At 34.0% G+C, this 25,000-nt stretch overlaps 3 protein-coding genes across 5 annotated transcripts in view; all 3 read left to right on the top strand.

Moving 5' to 3' along the window:
* LOC147845492 (nuclear factor 7, ovary-like) overlaps nt 1-19,350 on the top strand; it is a 39,123-nt gene extending 19,773 nt beyond the window's left edge. The window contains exon 5 of the mRNA XM_087243861.1: nt 16,660-19,350. Coding sequence (XP_087099987.1) covers nt 16,660-17,147 — 488 coding nt within the window. The 3' untranslated portion in view covers nt 17,148-19,350. The remainder of the gene's footprint in view (nt 1-16,659) is intronic.
* rbfox3b (RNA binding fox-1 homolog 3b) overlaps nt 1-25,000 on the top strand; it is a 997,536-nt gene that overhangs the window by 874,920 nt on the left and 97,616 nt on the right. The gene's annotated exons all lie outside the window — the stretch shown is intronic.
* sc:d0835 overlaps nt 1-25,000 on the top strand; it is a 44,113-nt gene that overhangs the window by 13,300 nt on the left and 5,813 nt on the right. The window contains exons 2-5 of one of the 3 annotated variants that reach the window (XM_087241907.1): nt 16,660-16,729; nt 20,098-20,164; nt 24,177-24,530; nt 24,609-24,878. In XM_087241907.1, the coding sequence (XP_087098033.1) occupies nt 20,116-20,164; nt 24,177-24,530; nt 24,609-24,878 (673 nt within the window). In that variant the 5' untranslated portion in view covers nt 16,660-16,729; nt 20,098-20,115. 3 annotated transcript variants of the gene reach the window in all.

The following is a 25,000-nucleotide window of genomic DNA, read 5'->3' as shown; positions in this document are numbered from 1 at the left end:
TTAATATTTTTCTTCATATGATGTTTATTATAATGTAATTTTGTTCAGATTATAATATATACTATAAATACTAACTATACTATAGTGATCTGCATTAAACAACCTGAACAAATCAGTCCTCTCTCTCTCTCTCTCTCTCTCTCGATTTGATCAAAAATGTAAATGAGGCCTTCCGATTAACAGTCCAGTGGACCCTAGCAACAGCCTAGAAACCACTCAGAACACCCTAGCAACTACCTAGGAATGCCTTAGCAACATCTTAGCAACCGCCTAGCAACCACTTCTCAACCGCTGTGCTTCCTGCCAACTGCCTTTGAGTCCCCGGCGCAGTCACGTTGGCTTTCTCAAGCCAACATCAAAGTTCGTCAACGAACTTTAGGTTCTAGTTATTATTATTATTATTATTCCGGCTTCTGACCAAAAAAAAGCAATCGCTTCTCCTCCCAGGGCTTAGATGCTACAAGCCCCAAATTTGGTCAAAAGCTGTCTATTGCCCATGAGATGGTTGCTGTATGTCCTCATGCCGATAAGATTTGTAGTTTTTGAATTAAAAATTTTTTGAATTAAAAAATTGTAAATATTACAATCGAGTATTTGGGGCATATAAAAAAAGTATACAATCCTCAAATTTGGCCAAAAGATGTGCTTTAAATTGAAGATAATTATCATATTTATTTGGTGTAATTATAAATAACAGTTTTCCTATAAATATTTTTTTTATATTAAATTTGTTAATTTTAAACCTAAAGCTTGTCAGAGTGTCCACGAGATGGCGCCAGAGAACCATTTTTGAGCCCTTTGTAATTTAGTAATGGCCCTTTAAGAGGCGGGGATATCCGGGCTGACTGTTTTTGCTCTACAGAAAGTTCGGCTCATTTCAGACGTGCTTGTTACAACATTTGAAGCTGTTTACATTAAAATTTCTCAGCGAAAATACACAAATACAAGTCATACAACACTATTTAGTGTTCCTTTAAGAGGCAGAGAAATCTGTGGTCAAAATCGAGGTAAGATTGAACTTAATTCTGGTCATCAGTCATTCATATTATGCTTGCGGTGAACTCCATAAAGCCTAATAAAACTGATCTGGATGCAGAATCATCCGCGTCGGAATCGACCCGCATGCATTTCTGTCTGCTACCCTGTGAGTTTTAAAATGCATGCCTCTGATGCTGGCAGAAACATAACTTTACTTCGGATATTTCTTTCAAAACAGAATATTCTGTGCCGTGAAAAAGCCTTCTCTACTTGTGATAATGAAAATGAAAGCCATGCGAACATTCACGTATATTATACAATAGACATATTTAATATAAAATCCTTCTAACTTTATTTTTAATCTGTATTTTAACCCTCTAAAACAGCTATGTCCTTGCCACAAAACTAATAATCCATCTTCAAAACCTACAATATCTTTCCATTCGGTCCGGTCGGACCTGAACGTCTTTATACCGTTGTAATCACGTGTAAATTCTAACAAAGACAATGTTTGCACTTTTTAAATCACATTTTATTTATTGTGCAAAAATAAAACATCCAAACAGCATCATAACCAATAAAAACACACAGCAAAGAAAATGTATTTTAAAATAGTGAATATATATATATATACACATACAATGTATGAAGATTTTTTATATCCCCTTAATATGCTCTGCTGTTGCTGCATCAATTTCTCTCTGTAACATCTGGATTGCAATTTACACTGCAATGTTCACAATTTATTATTATGGGGGGAAATCCAAACAGTATTATAATGTTTTAAAGCAAAAATGTTAAGAACAATTATTTACAAACAGGTAAAATAAAGTGTGTGTATATACATATATATACATACTGTTGAAGTCAGAATTATTAGCTCCCCTGTTTATTTTTTCCCCAATTTCTGTTTAATGGAGGGAAGATTGTTTCAGCACATTTCTAAGCATAATAGTTTTAATAACTCATTTCTAATAACTTCTTTATTTTATCTTTGCCATGATGACAGTAAATAATATTTGACTTGATATTTTTCAAGACACTTCTATACAGCTTAAAGTGACATTTAAAGCCTTAACTAGGTTAATAAGGTGAACTAGGCAGGTTAGGGTAATTAGGCAAGTTATTGTATAACGATGGTTTGTTCTGTAGACTATCAAAAAAAAATTGCTTAAAGGGGCAAATAATTGTGTCCCAAAAATAGTTTTTAAATAATTAATAACTGCTTTTATTCTAGCCGAAATAAAACAAATAAGACTTTCTCTAGAAGAAAAATATTATCAGACATACAGTGAAAATTTCCTTGCTCTGTTAAACATAATTTGGGAAATATTTAAAAAAGGGAAAAAAAAATCAAAAGGGGGTTAATAATTCTGACTTCAACTGTATATATGTATGTATATATATACATACATATATACATATATACATATATAACACATACACACATTTATGGTTAGGGTTATAAGGATTATTTCTTAATCCCCCTTTTATGTTAGCAAAAACATAAGTTTACTTCAGATATTTCTTTCAAAACAATATTCTGTGCCGCAAAAGAGCCTTCTCCTCACTTGTGATAATGACAATGAAGCTTTTGGCCTATGCTGTACCAAAAAATAAATAAAATCACCCAGGTGATGACAACTAAATATTACGATTATAACATTGTGTTAGTGGCCAGTGGGGTTGAACAACGTCATTGGTCAGAATTAACCACGTGATGAAGACGGCCTAATATTGTATTTAATGCGATTTTCTTCCTGTAAACTGTATATAACTATATAACTATAACTATATATATATATAATGCTGCAAATTACTGTAAATTGACTGTACTCTATATTAACTGCAAAAATTATAAGACTGATTAAATAAAAGACAAATTAACTAAATGCATGTGCTATTGTTTCATTAGTATTTTAATGTAATATTTTTCTTCATATGATGTTTATTATAATGTAATTTTGTTCAGATTATAATATATACTATAAATACTAACTATACTATAGTGATCTGCATTAAACAACCTGAACAAATCAGTCCTCTCTCTCTCTCTCTCTCTCTCTCTCTCTCTCTCTCTCTCTCTCTCTCTCTCTCGATTTGATCAAAAATGTAAATGAGGCCTTTCGATTAACAGTCCAGTGGACCCTAGCAACAACCTAGAAACCACTCAGAACACCCTAGCAACTACCTAGGAATGCCTTAGCTACACCTTAGCAACCGCCTAGCAACCACTTATCAACCGCTGTGCTTCCTGCCAACTGCCTTTGAGTCCCCGGCGCAGTCACGTTGGCTTTCTCAAGCCAACATCAAAGTTCGTCAACGAACTTTAGGTTCTAGTTCTTATTATTATTATTCCGGCTTCTGACCAAAAAAAAGCAATCGCTTCTCCTCCCAGGGCTTAGATGCTACAAGCCCCAAATTTGGTCAAAAGCTGCCTACTGCTCATGAGATGGTTGCTGTATGTCCTCATGCCGATAAGATTTGTAGTTTTTTAATTAAAATTTTTTTTATTAAAAAATTGTATCGAGTATTTGGGGCATATAAAAAAGTATACAATCCTCAAATTTGGCCAAAAGATGTGTTTGAAATTACTGATAATTGTCATATTTATTTGGTGTAATTATAAATAACAGTTTTCCTATAAATATTTTTTTTATATTAAATTTGTAACATTCAAACAAAAAGCTTGTCAGAGTGTCCACGAGATGGCGCCAGAGAACCATTTTTGAGCCCTTTGTAATTTAGTACTGGTCCTTTAAGAGGCGGAGATATCCGGAGTTATCCGTGCTGACTCCTCTACTTGTGATAATGAAAATGAAAGCCATGCGAACATTCACGTATATTATACAATAAACATATTGAATATAAAATCATTCTAACTTTATTTTTCATCTGTATTTAACCCACTAAAACAGCTATGTCCTTGCCACAAAACTAATAATCCATCTTCAAAACCTACAATTTCTTTCCATTCGGTGCGGTCGGACCTGAACGTCTTTATAATCACGTGTAAATTCTAACAAAGACAATGTTTGCACTTTTTAAATCACATTTTATTTATTGTGCAAAAATAAAACATCCAAACAGCATCATAACCAATAAAAACACACAGCAAAGAAAATGTATTTTAAAATAGTGAATATATATATATACATACAATGTATGAAGATTTTTTATATCCCCTTAATATGCTCTGCTGTTGCTGCATCAATTTCTCTCTGTAACATCTGGATTGCAATTTACACTGCAATGTTCACAATTTATTATTATGGGGGGAAAATCCAAACAGTATTATAATGTTTTAAAGCAAAAATGTTAAGAACAATTATTTACAAACAGGTAAAATAAAGTGTGTGTATATACATATATATACATACAATTGAAGTCAGAATTATTAGCTCCCCTGTTTATTTTTTCCCCAATTTCTGTTTAATGGAGGGAAGATTGTTTCAGCACATTTCTAAGCATAATAGTTTTAATAACTCATTTCTAATAACTTCTTTATTTTATCTTTGCCATGATGACAGTAAATAATATTTGACTTGATATTTTTCAAGACACTTCTATACAGCTTAAAGTGACATTTAAAGCCTTAACTAGGTTAATAAGGTGAACTAGGCAGGTTAGGGTAATTAGGCAAGTTATTGTATAACGATGGTTTGTTCTGTAGACTATCAAAAAAAAAATTGCTTAAAGGGGCAAATAATTGTGTCCCAAAAATAGTTTTTAAATAATTAATAACTGCTTTTATTCTAGCCGAAATAAAACAAATAAGACTTTCTCAAGAAGAAAAAATATTATCAGACATACAGTGAAAATTTCCTTGCTCTGTTAAACATAATTTGGGAAATATTTAAAAAAGGGAGAAAAAAAATCAAAAGGGGGTTAATAATTCTGACTTCAACTGTATATATGTATGTATATATATACATACATATATACATATATAACACATACACACATTTATGGTTAGGGTTATAAGGATTATTTCTTAATCCCCCTTTTATGTTAGCAAAAACATAAGTTTACTTCAGATATTTCTTTCAAAACAATATTCTGTGCCGCAAAAGAGCCTTCTCCTCACTTGTGATAATGACAATGAAGCTTTTGGCCTATGCTGTAGTTTTAAACCCTGTGAGTTTTAAAATGCATGCCTCTGATGTTGGCAGAAACATAACTTTACTTCAGATATTTTTTTCAAAACAGAATATTCTGTGCCGTGAAAAAGCCTTCTCCTCTACTTGTGATAATGAAAATGAAAGCCATGCGAACATTCACGTATATTATACAATAAACATATTTAATATAAAATCATTCTAACTTTATTTTTAATCCTTATTTTAACCCTCTAAAACAGCTATGTCCTTGCCACAAAACTAATAATCCATCTTCAAAACCTACAATTTCTTTCCATTCGGTCCGGTCGGACCTGAACGTCTTTATACCGTTGTAATCACGTGTAAATTCTAACAAAGACAATGTTTGCACTTTTTAAATCACATTTTATTTATTGTGCAAAAACAGTATTATAATGTTTTAAAGCAAAAATGTTAACAACAATTATTTACAAACAGTAAAAATAAAGTGTGTGTGTATATATATATATATATATACATACAGTTGATGTCAGAATTATTAGCTCGCCTGTTTATTTTTTCCCCAATTTCTGTTTAATGGAGGGAAGATTGTTTCAGCACATTTCTAAGCATAATAGTTTTAAAAACCTATATCTAATTACTGATATATATATATATATATATTAGGGATGTAACGGTATCAGAATTTCACGGTACGGTAATACCTCGGTATGAATGTCACGGTACGGTATTTATTGAATCATTTACAGGAAAAAAAAAAACTTTTGAAAATACTCCAAAAAAGTGCCAAAAGTGTCAATGACATACAAATTAGCCATCTATCTGTTAGCTTTGAAACAGGAACTTCAATTTTAATAACAAAAAATTATTAAACCATGTAAAAAAAATAAAGTTTCAATTTAGTATTGTTAAAAACTCATCACATTTAACATTTAATCACTCACTTAGATAGAGATGGGTTTTAAAGAAAATTATCATATAACTATAATCTGGTAAAAGCTGGTATCTCTGGGTATTTACAATGTCCCCTGCAACAGAAAAAAACCCTCTCATTTGGGACTGAGGATTCTGGGACAAGAGAGATATGACTTGGCCCATGTTGACAGCAGTGGGTAACGTTGTGCATTGTCTTTCCCCCACTTGAGAGGACAAACCATGAGTGAGATAGAGATCTCTTTGTGGTACAAGTCAATGTCTGCATCAATCTGAACAGTGTGCTGTGTTTCTGCAGTCCCCATGACTGTTATTAGTCGTATTCCCCAACTTGCAGGCACGTGCACACATAGGGCTCAACCTGTGCAGTGTACATGCCCTTTTTAGTCTTGGATAGAAAATGCCCTTCCAAAACGATCAAAAGTGCCCCCGCGACGCGACACAACCTCCGTCCAGCCCTTCAGTAGACAACACCGCTCGAGTATGCGCGCTCAACCCCCCCTCGGCGCTTTACAATACGCGCGCCACAACACAGCTGATCAGAACGCGCGCGACAGCACCGCTATTCAGCACGCGCGCGGCGACAACACCCGCTTTAGGTTCGATCATTTCCATCTTTTTTTCATCTCCGCTACTAGCAGCACACTCCATTTCCGCATTACTGGATCTGTAGCGACAACAGACCGCAAAGGATTATGGCCACGCCGGGGCTGATGGGAAATGAAGTTTCAGCTACCTCCCGTTCGCTTCATTCGCCTGAGCAAATTTTCTCAGAAGACCTATAGTTTTACCGAGTCATGCGACTTCGGTAATATCGAAAAAATTTAATATTGCGGTATGACGGTATTTACAATACCGTTACATCCCTAATATATATATATATATATATATATATATATATATATATATATATATATATATATATATATATATACATACACACACACACATATGCACATTTATGGTTAGTGTTATAAGGATTATTTTTTTATCCCCCTTTTATGTTGGCAAAAACATAAGTTTACTTCAGATATTTCTTTCAAAACAATATTCTGTGCCGCAAAAGAGCCTTCTCCTCACTTGTGATAATGACAATGAAAGCCAAGCTTTTGGCCTATGCTGTACCAAAAAAAAAATAAAATCACCCAGGTGATGACAACTAAATATTACGATTATAACATTGTGTTAGTGGCCAGTGGGGTGAAACAACGTCATTGGTCTGAATTAACCACGTGATGAAGACGTCCTATAATATTGTATTTAATGCGATTTTCTTCCTGTAAACTGTATATAACTATATAACTATAACTATATATATAATGCTGCAAATTACTGTAAATTGACTGTACTCTATATTAACTGCAAAAATTATAAGACTGATTAAATAAAAGACAAATTAACTAAATGCATGTGCTATTGTTTCATTAGTATTTTAATGTAATATTTTTCTTCATATGATATTTACTATAATGTAATTTTGTTCAGATTATAATATATACTATAAATACTAACTATACTATAGTGATCTGCATTAAACAACCTGAACAAATCAGTCCTCTCTCTCTCTCTCTCTCTCTCTCTCTCTCTCTCGATTTGATCAAAAATGTAAATGAGGCCTTCCGATTAACAGTCCAGTGGACACTAGCAACAGCCTAGAAACCACTCAGAACACCCTAGCCACTACCTAGGAATGCCTTAGCTACACCTTAGCAACCGCCTAGCAACCACTTATCAACCGCTGTGCTTGCTGCCAACTGCCTTTGAGTCCCCGGCGCAGTCACGTTGGCTTTCTCAAGCCAACATCAAAGTTCGTCAACGAACTTTAGGTTCTAGTTATTATTATTATTCTTATTATTATTCCGGCTTCTGACCAAAAAAAGCAATCGCTTCTCCTCCCAGGGCTTAGATGCTACAAGCCCCAAATTTGGTCAAAAGCTGTCTATTGCCCATGAGATGGTTGCTGTATGTCCTCATGCCGATAAGATTTGTAGTTTTTGAATTAAAAATTTTTTGAATTAAAAAATTGTAAATATTACAATCGAGTATTTGGGGCATATAAAAAAGTATACAATCCTCAAATTTGGCCAAAAGATGTGCTTTAAATTGAAGATAATTATCATATTTATTTGGTGTAATTATAAATAACAGTTTTCCTATAAATATTTTTTTTATATTAAATTTGTTAATTTCAAACCTAAAGCTTGTCAGAGTGTCCACGAGATGGCGCCAGAAGACTATTTTTGAGCCCTTTGGAATTGAGTTTACTGCACCTTTGTACCTTTTACAATTTCTTTCCATTCGGTCCGGTCGGACCTGAATGTCTTTATACCGTTGTAATCACGTGTAAATTCTAACAAAGACAATGTTTGCACTTTTTAAATCACATTATATTTATTGTGCAAAAATAAAACATCCAAACAGCATCATAACCAATAAAAACACACAGCAAAGAAAATGTATTTTAAAATAGTGAATATATATATATATATATACATACAATGTATGAAGATTTTTTATATCCCCTTAATATGCTCTGCTGTTGCTGCATCAATTTCTCTCTGTAACATCTGGATTGCAATTTACACTGCAATGTTCACAATTTATTATTATGGGGGGAAAATCCAAACAGTATTATAATGTTTTAAAGCAAAAATGTTAAGAACAATTATTTACAAACAGGTAAAATAAAGTGTGTGTATATACATATATATACATACAGTTGAAGTCAGACTTTTTAGCTCCCCTGTTTATTTTTTCCCCAATTTCTGTTTAATGGAGGGAAGATTGTTTCAGCACATTTCTAAGCATAATAGTTTTAATAACTCATTTCTAATAACTTCTTTATTTTATCTTTGCCATGATGACAGTAAATAATATTTGACTTGATATTTTTCAAGACACTTCTATACAGCTTAAAGTGACATTTAAAGGCTTCACTAGGTTAATAAGGTGAACTAGGCAGGTTAGGGTAATTAGGCAAGTTATTGTATAACGATGGTTTGTTCTGTAGACTATCAAAAAAAAATTGCTTAAAGGGGCAAATAATTGTGTCCCAAAAATAGTTTTTAAATAATTAATAACTGCTTTTATTCTAGCCGAAATAAAACAAATAAGACTTTCTCTAGAAGAAAAATATTATCAGACATACAGTGAAAATTTCCTTGCTCTGTTAAACATAATTTGGGAAATATTTAAAAAAGGGAAAAAAAAAATCAAAAGGGGGTTAATAATTCTGACTTCAACTGTATATATGTATGTATATATATATACATACATATATACATATATAACACATACACACATTTATGGTTAGGGTTATAAGGATTATTTCTTAATCCCCCTTTTATGTTAGCAAAAACATAAGTTTACTTCAGATATTTCTTTCAAAACAATATTCTGTGCCGCAAAAGAGCCTTCTCCTCACTTGTGATAATGACAATGAAGCTTTTGGCCTATGCTGTACCAAAAAATAAATAAAATCACCCAGGTGATGACAATTAAATATTACGATTATAACATTGTGTTAGTGGCCAGTGGGGTTGAACAACGTCATTGGTCTGAATTAACCACGTGATGAAGACGGCCTAATATTGTATTTAATGCGATTTTCTTCCTGTAAACTGTATATAACTATATAACTATAACTATATATATATATATAATGCTGCAAATTACTGTAAATTGACTGTACTCTATATTAACTGCAAAAATTATAAGACTGATTAAATAAAAGACAAATTAACTAAATGCATGTGCTATTGTTTCATTAGTATTTTAATGTAATATTTTTCTTCATATGATATTTATTATAATGTAATTTTGTTCAGATTATAATATATACTATAAATACTAACTATACTATAGTGATCTGCATTAAACAACCTGAACAAATCAGTCCTCTCTCTATCTCTCTCTCTCTCTCTCTCGATTTGATCAAAAATGTAAATGAGGCCTTCCGATTAACAGTCCAGTGGACCCTAGCAACAACCTAGAAACCACTCAGAACACCCTAGCAACTACCTAGGAATGCCTTAGCTACACCTTAGCAACCGCCTAGCAACCACTTATCAACCGCTGTGCTTCCTGCCAACTGCCTTTGAGTCCCCGGCACAGTCACGTTGGCTTTCTCAAGCCAACATCAAAGTTCGTCAACGAACTTTAGGTTCTAGTTATGTTGGCTTGAGAAAGCCAACATACTGTAATGCTACTTAAACTTATTCTTATTATTATTCTTATTATTATTATTATTCCGGCTTCTGACCAAAAAAAAGCAATCGCTTCTCCTCCCAGGGCTTAGATGCTACAAGCCCCAAATTTGGTCAAAAGCTGTCTATTGCCCATGAGATGGTTGCTGTATGTCCTCATGCCGATAAGATTTGTAGTTTTTGAATTAAAAAATTTTTGAATTAAAAAATTGTAAATATTACAATCGAGTATTTGGGGCATATAAAAAAGTATACAATCCTCAAATTAGGCCAAAAGATGTGCTTTAAATTGAAGATAATTATCATATTTATTTGGTGTATTTATAAATAACAGTTTTCCTATAAATATTTTTTTTTTATTAAATTTGTTAATTTCAAACCTAAAGCTTGTCAGAGTGTCCACGAGATGGCGCCAGAGAACCATTTTTGAGCCCTTTGTAATTTAGTAATGGCCCTTTAAGAGGCGGAGATATCCGGGCTGACTGTTTTTGCTCTACAGAAAGTTCGGCTCATTTCAGACGTGCTTGTTACAACATTTGAAGCTGTTTACATTAAAATTTCTCAGCGAAAATACACAAATACAAGTATTACAACACTATTTAGTGTTCCTTTAAGAGGCAGAGAGATCCGTGGTAACATTCACGTATATTATACAATAAACATATTTAATATAAAATCATTCTAACTTTATTTTTAATCTGTATTTTAACCCTCTAAAACAGCTATGTCCTTGCCACAAAACTAATAATCCATCTTCAAAACCTACAATTTCTTTCCATTCGGTGCGGTCGGACCTGAACGTCTTTATACCATTGTAATCACGTGTAAATTCTAACAAAGACAATGTTTGCACTTTTTAAATCACATTTTATTTATTGTGCAAAAACAGTATTATAATGTTTTAATGCAAAAATGTTAACAACAATTATTTACAAACAATAAAAATAAAGTGTGTGTATATAAATATATATATATATATATATATATATATATATATATATATATATATATATATATATATATATATATATACAGTTGATGTCAGAATTATTAGCTCCCCTGTTTATTTTTTCCCCAATTTCTGTTTAATGGAGGGAAGATTGTTTCAGCACATTTCTAGGCATAATAGTTTTAAAAACCTATATCTAATTACTGATTTATTTTATCTTTGCCATGATGACATTAAATAATGTTTGACTTGATATTTTTCAAGACACTTCTATACAGCTTAAAGTCACATTTAAAGGCTTAACTAGGTTAATAAGGTGAACTAGGCAGGTTAGGGTAATCAGGCAAGTTATTGTATAACGATGGTTTGTTCTGTAGATTATCAAAAAAAATTGCTTAAAGGGGATAATAATTGTGTCCCAAAAATGATTTTTAAATAATTAATAACTGCTTTTATTCTAGCCGAAATAAAACAAATAAGACTTTCTCAAGAAGAAAAAATATTATCAGACATACTGTGAAAATTTCCTTGCTCTGTTAAACATCATTTGGGAAATATTTAAAAAAGGAAAAAAAAATCAAATGGGGGTTAATAATTCTGACTTCAACTGTATGTATATATATATATATATATATATATATATATATATATATATATATATATATATATATATATATACACATACACACACACACATACACACATTTATGGTTAGTGTTATAAGGATTATTTTATCCCCCTTTTATGTTGGCAAAAACATAAGTTTACTTCAGATATTTCTTTCAAAACAGAATATTCTGTACCGCAAAAAAGCCTTCTCCTCACTTGTGATAATGACAATGAAAGCCAAGCTTTTGGCCTATGCTGTACCAAAAAAAAATAAAATCACCCAGGTGATGACAATTAAATATTACGATTATAACATTGTGTTAGTGGCCAGTGGGGTGGAACAACGTCATTGGTCAGAATTAACCACGTGATGAAGACGGCCTAATATTGTATTTAATGCGATTTTCTTCCTGTAAACTGTATATAACTATATAACTATAACTATATATATAACGCTGCAAATTACTGTAAATTGACTATACTCTATATTAACTGCAAAACTGATAAGACTGATTAAATAATAGACAAATTAACTAAATGTATGTGCTGTTGTTTCATTAGTGTTTTAATTTAATATTTTTCTTCATATGATGTTTACTATAATGTAATTTTGTTCAGATTATAATATATACTATAAATACTAACTATACTATAGTGATCTGCATTAAACAACCTGAACAAATCAGTCCTCTCTCTCTCTCGATTTGATCAAAAATGTAAATGAGGCCTTCCGATTAACAGTCCAGTGTACCCTAGCAACAGCCTAGAAACCACTCAGAACACCTTAGCAACTACCTAGGAATGCCTTAGCAACATCTTAGCAACCGCCTAGCAACCACTTCTCAACCGCTGTGCTTCCTGCCAACTGCCTTTGAGTCCCCGGCGCAGTCACGTTGGCTTTCTCAAGCCAACATCAAAGTTCGTCAACGAACTTTAGGTTCTAGTTATTATTATTATTATTATTCCGGCTTCTGACCAAAAAAAGCAATCGCTTCTCCTCCCAGGGCTTAGATGCTACAAGCCCCAAATTTGGTCAAAAGCTGTCTACTGCCCATGAGATGGTTGCTGTATGTCCTCATGCCGATAAGATTTGTAGTTTTTGAATTAAAAATTTTTTGAATTAAAAAATTGTAAATATTACAATCGAGTATTTGGGGCATATAAAAAAGTATACAATCCTCAAATTTGGCCAAAAGATGTGCTTTAAATTGAAGATAATTATCATATTTATTTGGTGTAATTATAAATAACAGTTTTCCTATAAATATTTTTTTTTATTAAATTTGTTAATTTCAAACCTAAAGCTTGTCAGAGTGTCCACGAGATGGCGCCAGAAGACTATTTTTTTTACCTTTGCACCTTAAAGAGGCACTTTCCCTTTAAGAGGCGGGGATATCCGGGCTGACTGTTTTTGCTCTACAGAAAGTTCGGCTCATTTCAGACGTGCTTGTTACAACATTTGAAGCTGTTTACATTAAAATTTCTCAGCGAAAATACACAAATCCAAGTGATACAACTCTATTTAGTGTTCCTTTAAGAGGCAAAGAGATCTGTGATCAAAATCGAGGTAAGATTGAACTTAATTCTGGTCATCAGTCATTCTTATTATGCTCGCGGTGAACTCCATAAAGCGTAATAAAACTGATCTGGATGCAGAATCATCCGCGTCGGAATCGACCCGCATGCATTTCTGTCTGCTACCCTGTGAGTTTTAAATACATGCCTCTGATGTTGGCAGAAACATAACTTTACATCAGATATTTCTTTCAAAACAGAATATTCTGTGCCGTGAAAAAGCCTTCTCCTCTACTTGTGATAATGAAAATGAAAGCCATGCGAACATTCACGTATATTATACAATAAACATATTTAATATAAAATCCTTCTAACTTTATTTTTAATCTGTATTTTAACCCTCTAAAACAGCTATGTCCTTGCCACAAAACTAATAATTCATCTTCAAAACCTACAATTTCTTTCCATTCGGTCCGGTCGGACCTGAACGTCTTTATACCGTTGTAATCACGTGTAAATTCTAACAAAGACAATGTTTGCACTTTTTAAATCACATTTTATTTATTGTGCAAAAATAAAACATCCAAACAGCATCATAACCAATAAAAACACACAGCAAAGAAAATGTATTTTAAAATAGTGAATATATATATATACATACAATGTATGAAGATTTTTTATATCCCCTTAATATGCTCTGCTGTTGCTGCATCAATTTCTCTCTGTAACATCTGGATTGCAATTTACACTGCAATGTTCACAATTTATTATTATGGGGGGAAAATCCAAACAGTATTATAATGTTTTAAAGCAAAAATGTTAAGAACAATTATTTACAAACAGGTAAAATAAAGTGTGTGTATATACATATATATACATACAGTTGAAGTCACAATTATTAGCTCCCCTGTTTATTTTTTCCCCAATTTCTGTTTAATGGAGGGAAGATTGTTTCAGCACATTTCTAAGCATAATAGTTTTAATAACTCATTTCTAATAACTTCTTTATTTTATCTTTGCCATGATGACAGTAAATAATATTTGACTTGATATTTTTCAAGACACTTCTATACAGCTTAAAGTGACATTTAAAGGCTTCACTAGGTTAATAAGGTGAACTAGGCAGGTTAGGGTAATTAGGCAAGTTATTGTATAACGATGGTTTGTTCTGTAGATTATCAAAAAAAAATTGCTTAAAGGGGCAAATAATTGTGTCCCAAAAATGGTTTTTAAATAATTAATAACTGCTTTTATTCTAGCCGAAATAAAACAAATAAGACTTTCTCAAGAAGAAAAAATATTATCAGACATACAGTGAAAATTTCCTTGCTCTGTTAAACATAATTTGGGAAATATTTAAAAAAGGGAAAAAAAAATCAAAAGGGGGTTAATAATTCTGACTTCAACTGTATATATGTATGTATATATATACATACATATATACATATATACATATATAACACATACACACATTTATGGTTAGGGTTATAAGGATTATTTCTTAATCCCCCTTTTATGTTAGCAAAAACATAAGTTTACTTCAGATATTTCTTTCAAAACAATATTCTGTGCCGCAAAAAAGCCTTCTCCTCACTTGTGATAATGACAATGAAGCTTTTGGCCTATGCTGTACCAAAAAATAAATAAAATCACCCAGGTGATGACAACTAAATATTACGATTATAACATTGTGTTAGTGGCCAGTGGGGTGGAACAACGTCATTGGTCTGAATTAACCACGTGATGAAGACGTCCTATAATATTGTATTTAATGCGATTTTCTTCCTGTAAACTGTATATAACTATATAACTATAACTATATATATATATATAATGCTGCAAATTACTGTAAATTGACTGTACTCTATATTAACTGCAAAAATTATAAGACTGATTAAATAAAAGACAAATTAACTAAATGTATGTGCTATTGTTTCATTAGTATTTTAATGTAATATTTTTCTTCATATGATATTTATTATAATGTAATTTTGTTCAGATTATATTATATACTATAAATACTAACTATACTATAGTGATCTGCATTAAACAACCTGAACAAATCAGTCCTCTCTCTCTCTCTCTCTCTCTCTCTCTCTCTCTCTCTCTCTCTCTCTCTCTCTCTCTCTCTCTCTCTCTCTCGATTTGATCAAAAATGTAAATGAGGCCTTCCGATTAACAGTCCAGTGGACCCTAGCAACAGCCTAGAAACCACTCAGAACACCCTAGCAACTACCTAGGAATGCCTTAGCTACACCTTAGCAACCGCCTAGCAACCACTTATCAACCGCTGTGCTTCCTGCCAACTGCCTTTGAGTCCCCGGCGCAGTCACGTTGGCTTTCTCAAGCCAACATCAAAGTTCGTCAACGAACTTTAGGTTCTAGTTTGTAGTGAAATACTGTTTTAGTTTGTTGTAAAGGACAATCATAACACACACAATGTTTCAACTGTTTATCCAGGGCCGGCTCACAGCAGCATCATAATAATAATGCTGTCATGTATAATATCATGCGTCTATATTTAGAGAATGTTTCTCATTTCTTCATCTGCTGAACTCCAGAACAGAATTAACAGTGTAAAAGTGAAAAGATATTTAAGTCTCCATATTCTTCTGACTAAAACATTAAGCCTCAAATATTAGATTGTTTCACTGCAATCTTAATATAAATTAAAATTCCCCATTATGAAGGTGTTATTAATGATATGTTGACAGTCTATGGAGTTCATTAAGAAAATTGTGATTCATTAAAATGCATATATTTTTATAGATTTTTATCTCAAGAAATTTTATTTTTTCCAAAACATGTTTTTACTAATATTCTTAATGTAAAAAAAAATAATGCATTTGAAAATGACATTATTATATCGTAATGTTAAAATACAATATTTCATCTTAACAAAACAAGTCTGTTGTAATAAACATGTCATCAAACAAATTTAAACATATATTGGAATTAATTCTGTGATCTTTTTTCTTTAGAGGATTTTTATGAATTGTTTTTGAGAAAGCATCTATAAAAAGAGCTGCAATTATCAGAAGACCATTAAATTTATCACAACACAAAGATCATTGTACATTATAACCAATTTTTATTGATCTTGATCCTATTACTTGATCAAAATACATCAAATTCACTGACCAATTGACTGGTTGACTGATTGATTGATCTTGTTAGATGCAGATTTCTAAAATCTCACGGAGTGTTTGCATCTGATATTTTTATTCTATGCGTATGAAAATGAGAGGAAGATGTCTGATGTGTTTGATCAACAGTTCGAGTGTCATAATTCACAATAATCTGTGTTTGTTCACTCTTGATCATGATATGAACATCAGAATAAAAGCAGCTGTTGATTGTGTCTCTTCAGCTCCTGTCATTCTGGATCCAAACACTGCAAATCCACGTCTCGTACTGTCTGATGATCTGACCAGTGTGAGGTACAGCTGGAACGGCCAGTCTGTTCCTGATAATCCAGAGAGATTTGACTATTATTACTGTGTTCTGGGTTCAGATGGTTTTACCTCAGGAAAACACTGCTGGGATGTGGAGGTGAAAGAGAGTGAATACTGGAATATTGGAGTAACTACAGCGTCAAAGCAGAGAAGGGGATGCGTTTTATCTAAAACTGGGGTCTGGTGTGTGAAGTATAAACAGTCTGCAGGCTCTGGCTTTATTGTTAATCAGGATCTCGAGTGTGTGAGAGTTGATCTGGACTGTGACAGAGGAACAGTGTCTTTCTCTGATCCTGTAACAAACACACATCTACACACATTCACCACCACCTTCACTGAGCCTGTCTTTCCTTACTTCTACTGTCTTGGTTCTCTGAAGATCTTACCATTCAATAGTCAGTGAAAGTTACACCTGTAGCTTTGGATCTTCTTCCTTCCTGTTTTCAATGTTTAATCCAGATTAAGCCAGGCTTACACTGTGCGATTTTTACATCTGTAACACTTTCACTATCACATACTCCTCAAAGAAAACATAAACAATCTGCAGTGGTAATTTTGCTAACAGCGTGCCTCAATAATAAAACCAGAAAACAGTTCTGACATTTTTCATTTCTGGTCTGAAGTTGTCACGTTGTTTGCTTTATCAGTTTTAGGGCTCTTTTTTGGTTCTTGGTTTGGTGCTCATCACAGCTGAATCACTGCAGGAAAGTGTCTGAAAGTTTTTAACTTTATCACAGGGGAAAGTTGATCACAATGACCATTAAGCAGCTGTTGGTAAACATTTCAAACCAATGATCAAAGACCACAGATTTCAAAATCTAGGATTACAAAAATCTTTCAGGATTTTCCAAACTGTGGCATGAGCAGGGCTTAATATAAGTAACACCAAGTCCTAACAACACGTGATGCGATAAGATTCCAGTGACAAACAATTTGTCGGTTTGTACCAAACTCGATGCGACACGACAGATACGTTTAAATATCAGTCTCTACTTTCCCGATGAAATAGCAGGTTATAATCTAATTAATGCATATTTAACATTATTAAAAGTACATAGGCTGATGTGGTTTGAGTTACTCGGTCTGATTTCTGACCATCATTTTTAAAGCGTCTGCTAGTTATTACATTTTCATGATCTCATAATCTGCTACTGCTTTCAGTAGCATGGCAATAAATGTTGCATATAATGATATTTAAACTCACGTTGGTAGCAGTGTTACGACCTTGTCTTCTCTTATCTTACCTTTTGGTGGCCTTGCAGTGAGACATCACTGTTAATTAGTTAATTTATAGGTGGAGGATATATTTGAAAACTGCATCTGCTATATAGTAAATTTAATGTAAGCAAATGTTCAGAATGCAAAAACACTCAGTACTCGGACACCAGTAGCATTGCATATATAGTGTGGGGGATCAACCTACGTTAAAAGATTGATCAGGGATTTATTAGCTCATTTCAAGAAATCGAATCTTGAAGATTCGAATCACTTGATTCAACTCAATTGAGTCAGATTGAATCGGATTAAAAGATTCACACTTTATCTGCCATTTGTCCAGCAAATAGATGACATCGTATTTTACCATTCTTATTTACAGTACATTCCCGCAACCCCTTCAGCATTCCTCTGACTGTGAACTGCTACTAAAATGAAAAGCTTAACATAAACATAGGAGTCTGAAAAAAAAAGCTCATTTCCAATGTAAATTTCAGACGGCACTTAGAGGTTTTTGCATCTGAACTCTTCATATTTTGACATCATTAGAGGTGTTCAAATGAACCTAATTTTTGTTTTCCAGTTAAACTCTTTCCAGTTATAATTATTGATCCCCTTTGGAGATTCTGAACATAGGTTTTCCCAAATCTCATCCTCATTTTTTTGTAAAGTTCAGATTCCCATTTTTCTTTAATATTAAAAGATCTGTTGAATCCATTATTAGTCTATAATACATGTGTGCACATGTCTTTTATGTAGTCCTTGTAGTTTATTTTGTATTTATTTATTTATTTTGTATTTAATAAATAAAATACTGTTCCACATTGGTTGGGACTTTTTTGAATATTTGCCTTTTATTATGATTTGTAATATAGATTCCTAATTGTGGGTATCAAAAGAAGTCATTTGATGACAGAATAATCAGAAAATGAGTGCATAGTGTTTTCATAAAAAGACCCTTATTACACCATGTTTTAAAAGTGCCATCCCATATACATATAGACAATAAAAACTCAGGATTAGCTGCTATAGACATAACTCTTGATACAGTTGACATTCCTCTTTTCTGTAACTCTTGTCTCTCAGAGTTAACACACATTTTTTTTTTATCTTTTTCTGAGGTTCTTATGTCATAGAGGCTAATGCTAAACAGAGGAACATTCAGTACAGAACCTTGTTCATATTTGAACTTCACTGCAAAAATCCTTTCCTTAAAGTTGCTGTCTTGTTTTTAGTCCAAACATCTAAAAATGCTTAAATCAAGAAGCATTTTCTCAACTAATAAACACATTGTCATATATAGATTCCCTAAAACAAGCCGAATTATAATTTTCTGCTTTGAAATAAGATTATTTTGCTTGTTTCAATGGAAAACAAGATTGCTAAAATTGCATTGCAAGAAAGAGAAAAAAATACCCCAAAAAGACAAACTCCAAGATGTGGATTTCATCAGTGGTGGCAAGATATGAAATTTTAAGTACAAAATAAAGACAGGTATCATTGACTTATTCGAGAACCTATACTGAAGTGCAATAAATTGCATATATGGCCAAGATGAATGTAGAATGTTTGTAAAACAGGCTCTCTTGGTAAAAATCTAAAAGTGGCTGATTGTCAGGAATTTACAATTTTGGCCAGCTGTTTTTTTTTTTTTTTTTTTTTTTGTATGTAAATGAGTTGTATCCTGGGGCGTGACAGTTCAAGAAACCTCTTGTCTTGCTCAGCCCTCCTGACACGTCTGCCCCATTTAATTTAAAGCTCTGTTCAGCTACCGTAACTATCTTTACCACCAAATGAGAGATGGATTGTGTCGTTTAACTTCTGGCAATAAATCACATTTATTTACATTATATGTAGCCTGTGCTCAGTTTTAAGATTCAAAGCAGTGTTTGGTTACAACGCTGATGGAATGAAGGTATGTTACCAGTTTAGAATATACAGGCTGTTGCGAAAACTGATAGCCCTTTAGATTTAAAAGCTGTAAACTTTTAACCGTAAAAAAATAATAATAATATATATGTAATTATGGTGTCATTTACCACAACTAATTTTAAAAAATTCTGTTAAGTTTAACTAGCTTTCTTATTATAGATTGTTTATTATTATTATTTTATTCTAATATGTTTTTATTTCTTTAGCCACAGTGTCCTTCAGAGATGTTCATTTGTTTTCTGATTTTTTCTGGAATTACAATATCAGAATCAGGTAACTATTTACTCTTTTTAAAGTGCTTTGTTTTAAAAGAAATGACATTTGTGTTAGGTATGCAATGCAAAAGAATAATGAAATGGTAATAATGAACGTTTGGTATGCAATGCAAAAGAATAATGAAAAGTAAGCTCATCGTTGTCCAGCTGGAGTTGATTTTATTATTTGGGCCACTGTTAACATTATTATTATCATTTAAATATATTTACTTGCAATAGACAATCAGTTCTATAAGAGAGAAAAGTGGAATGAGGAAGAAACGAAACCTGTTTTTGTTTTGCCTGCAGTTGATTTTATCACTAGACGAGATAGAGTGATGACTAATGAAAAATCTCAAAATGTATCTTTGAAACTCGTAGAACAGTCACTCATGCTATTTAATACAAGTTGCACCCAAATAACAATCAAATCATATATAACACTGTTTGACAAATTGTGATTTTATATATATATATTATATGTGTGTGTGTGTGTGTGTGTGTGTGTGTATGTGTGTACACACACTCTCTCACCAGCCATTATATTAGGTACACCTGTCCAACTCATTATATTAGGTACACCTGTCCAACTCATTATGTTAGGTACACCTGTCCAACTCATTATATTAGGTACACCTGTCCAACTCATTATGTTAGGTACACCTGTCCAACTCATTATATTAGGTACACCTGTCCAACTCATTATGTTAGGTACACCTGTCCAACTCATTATATTAGGTACACCTGTCCAACTCATTATGTTAGGTACACCTGTCCAACTCATTATATTAGGTACACCTGTCCAACTCATTATATTAGGTACACCTGTCCAACTCATTATGTTAGGTACACCTGTCCAACTCATTATATTAGGTACACCTGTCCAACTCATTATGTTAGGTACACCTGTCCAACTCATTATATTAGGTACACCTGTCCAACTCATTATATTAGGTACACCTGTCCAACTCATTATGTTAGGTACACCTGTCCAACTCATTAAATTAGGTACACCTGTCCAACTCATTATATTAGGTACACCTGTCCAACTCATTATGTTAGGTACACCTGTCCAACTCATTATATTAGGTACACCTGTCCAACTCATTATGTTAGGTACACCTGTCCAACTCATTATGTTAGGTACACCTGTCCAACTCATTATGTTAGGTACACCTGTCCAACTCATTATATTAGGTACACCTGTCCAACTCATTATGTTAGGTACACCTGTCCAACTCATTATATTAGGTACACCTGTCCAACTCATTATATTAGGTACACCTGTCCAACTCATTATATTAGGTACACCTGTCCAACTCATTATGTTAGGTACACCTGTCCAACTCATTATGTTAGGTACACCTGTCCAACTCATTATGTTAGGTACACCTGTCCAACTCATTATATTAGGTACACCTGTCCAACTCATTATGTTAGGTACACCTGTCCAACTCATTATATTAGGTACACCTGTCCAACTCATTATATTAGGTACACCTGTCCAACTCATTATGTTAGGTACACCTGTCCAACTCATTAAATTAGGTACACCTGTCCAACTCATTATATTAGGTACACCTGTCCAACTGCTCGTTAACGTAAATTTCTAATCAGCCAATCACATGACAGCAATTCGATGCATTTAGGACTTTGAACGTGACATGGTTGTTGGTGTCAGACGAGCTGGTCTGAGTATTTTAGAAACTGCTGATCAATTAATTTCAAGAGGAGCACGTGATATGATTGACTGCAGTTGGTCTCTCATCTACAATCATTAGTTAGCCAATCAGATCTATCCTAACTCACTATAAGTAGCCTAGCAAAAATTACTCCCTTATCTTCGTTTTGAGAAGAACCCCCCCCCCCCCCCCCCCCCCCCATCCACCCCTCCTCCCCCTTTCTTCCTTTACCACGGGGAGCTCTCTAGAACCACCTGATCTCATACTCCCCTTACATGCTCTATCGACCAGGCGGGAACCATGGGCTCAGTTATCTCCGAGCTTAGGGTTCTCTCCCGGGACAGCATGACAAACCTGCTAATACCATCAAGCAATATCTATGGGTGCTTTCACATCTGTAGTTCGCTTCATTTGGTCCGGACCAAGCGCAATAAATGATACATTGTTGTATCTTTTGCCATCTTTGGGTCGTTTTCACACCACACTGCTGACTTTGGTCCGAACTAGTTGAAACGAACCAAAATGCAGTCATCTGACAAAATCCACATCTCTCATTGGCCAGATGTTGTTGAACATATTTCCTAAACTGCTTATTGATTGGTTAGAATTCACGTGCAGGAAAATGACAGTGAACTCCCGCAGGTAAACAATATCCTTTTGCTCTGGAGGGACGACTGCGCTGGCTGATTGTGTCCCTGCTTTAGACAAACTATACATTACGAAAATGAAGCGTGGCCGTGGCTGGAAAACAGTGTTTAATGCATCGCTCGTCACTTCAGGAGGAGGCGTGAATTAATTTAGCCTAACCGCTACATGGTCATCTTGCGGAAATATTAGCAACGATCCATCAGGTAATGTTTTCCCCTCTCTCTCTCTCTGTTGGTAAAGCGCTGTCAACAAATATTTTTCCTCCATATCCCATAATGCGCAGCGCATCGGCCTACAGCAGCTGAAATAGTTCAAAAGGCGCAGTACTTTTTGCGGTTGGACCTGTTTTAGTACGAATCATAATCTCACCACAAACAAACCGCTCCAGGGTTTGTTTGAAAGCGTACCGAGACCACCTCTTGAGCAAGTCTCGGTACGCTTATTTGGTCTGCTTTTGGTGCACACTCGAGTACGATTGCTGCATTCTCACCTGCCCAAACGAACCGCACCAAAAGGGGAAACAAACTCTAGTGCGATTTAATCGAACTAAATAAGGCAGGTGTGATAGTTCGCTTCATTTAGTCCGGACCAAGGGTAATTAATGATACATTGTTGCATTTTCTGCCGTCTTTGGGTCGTTTTCACACCACACTGCTGGCTTTGGTCCGAACCAGTTGAAAAGAACCTAAATGTAGTCATCTGACAAAATCCACATCTCTCATTGGCCAGATGTTGTTGAACATATTTCCTAAACTGCTTATCGACTGGTCGGAATTTACACGCAGGAAAATGCCAATAAACTCCCCCAAGTAAACAAATCAAAATAAACAAAATGTCGTTTTTACTCTGGAGGGACGACTGCGCTGACTGATTACATATCTGCTTTAGACAAACTATACATTTCGAGAATGAAGCGTGGCTGCGGCTGGAAAACAATATTTTAATGCATCGCTCGTCACTTTAGGAGGAGGCGTGAATTAATTTAGCTAAACTTCAACATGGTCATCTTGCGGAAATATTACCAACGATCCATCAGGTAATGTTTTCCCCTCTCTCTCTCTCTCTCTCTGTTGGTAAAGCGCTGTCAACAAATATTTTCCTCCATATCCCATAATGCACAGAGCATCGGCCTACGGCAGCTGGATTAGTCCAAAAGGCGCAGTACTTTTTGAGGTTGGGTCTGTTATAGTACGGATCATATTCTCACCACGAACGAACCACTCTAGGGTTCGTTAAAAAGTGTACCGAAACCACCTCTTCAAGTAGGTCTCGGTACGCTTATTTAGTGCGCTCTCGAGTACGATTGCTGCATTCACACTGGCCCAAATAAACCGTACCAAGAGGGAAAACAAACTCTAGTGCGATTCAACCCATCTAAATAAGGCAGGTGTGAAAGTACCCTTAGTGTGAAATCTTGAAACATTATTATTTATCTCAAATAATGTTAACAAAGGTGTAGTAAATTTTTTACCAATTGTTTGTTCATGTCAGTTAATCTATTAACTAATAGTTATGAACCAATTTTTCAAATTGTAACAATTATTTTGTGCATAGGTATGCAGTTTGGCTTTTTTTCTGTTCTGTATCATTGACTTATTTAGAAATACATAAAAAACTATTTATTAATCATTATTTTTAATCTGATATTTATTTATTTTAAAAACTTTTTAAAGTTTATATTTGCTCTTTTTCTCGTACCAGAGGGCTATGAATTAGTGAGAGTTGCAGATCCGGTATTTGCTGTAGTTGGAGGAGATGCGATTTTGCCCTGTTCAATCAAACCCAACATCACTATTGTGGACATGAAAGTGGAGTGGTTTAGACTTGATCAGGAACACTCTGTAGTAGTGCACCTCTATGAGGATCATGAGGACAGAATCGCAGAGCAGATTCAGTCCTACAGGGGGAGGACTGAATTGAATCCTCAAGAACTACAGAGAGGAAATGCAGCACTCAAACTCATATCAGTACAAGAGTCTGATGAAGGGGTTTATAAGTGTTTTATTCACTCCACATCTTGGTCCATTGACACCAACATTAATGTCAAAGTTGAAGGTGAGTACATAAATGGAAACTTGGGTTAATGAGTTCTGTTTTTGAAATTTTACTAAATAAATGTTCCTCATGTTGTAGCTGTAGGGAGTCCTCCAGTGATCACAGTAGATGGATTCAATTCAGGAGGGCTTAATCTACAGTGTGAGTCTGAAGGTTGGTATCCTGAACCTGATCTTGAGTGGCTGGACGGTAAAAGAACCAGACTGAATCCAGAAACTACAGAGACACACAGAAACAGAGATGGATTTAGTGTGAAACAAACCATCAGTGTTGGCCACAAAGATGGCAAGATTCACTGTAGAGTCAAACTGAGAGATCACTTGCTGGAGACACAGATCGTCATCTCATGTAAGTGCTACCACTGGGTTTGATTATGATTTTAATTTCATTCACAGGTGATTTATGCATTTCGTTTCAAGCTACAATGAAAGCATGTGAGACAAAGCAAATGTTAGTTAGTAATATTTATT

Source organism: Danio rerio, chromosome 3, assembly GCF_052040795.2.
Source record: "Danio rerio strain M-AB ecotype USA chromosome 3, GRCz13ab, whole genome shotgun sequence".
NCBI classification, from domain to species: Eukaryota; Metazoa; Chordata; class Actinopteri; order Cypriniformes; family Danionidae; genus Danio; species Danio rerio.
The sequence above is the reverse complement of the archived record's forward strand: the minus strand, read 5'-3'. Positions and strand labels throughout refer to the sequence as shown.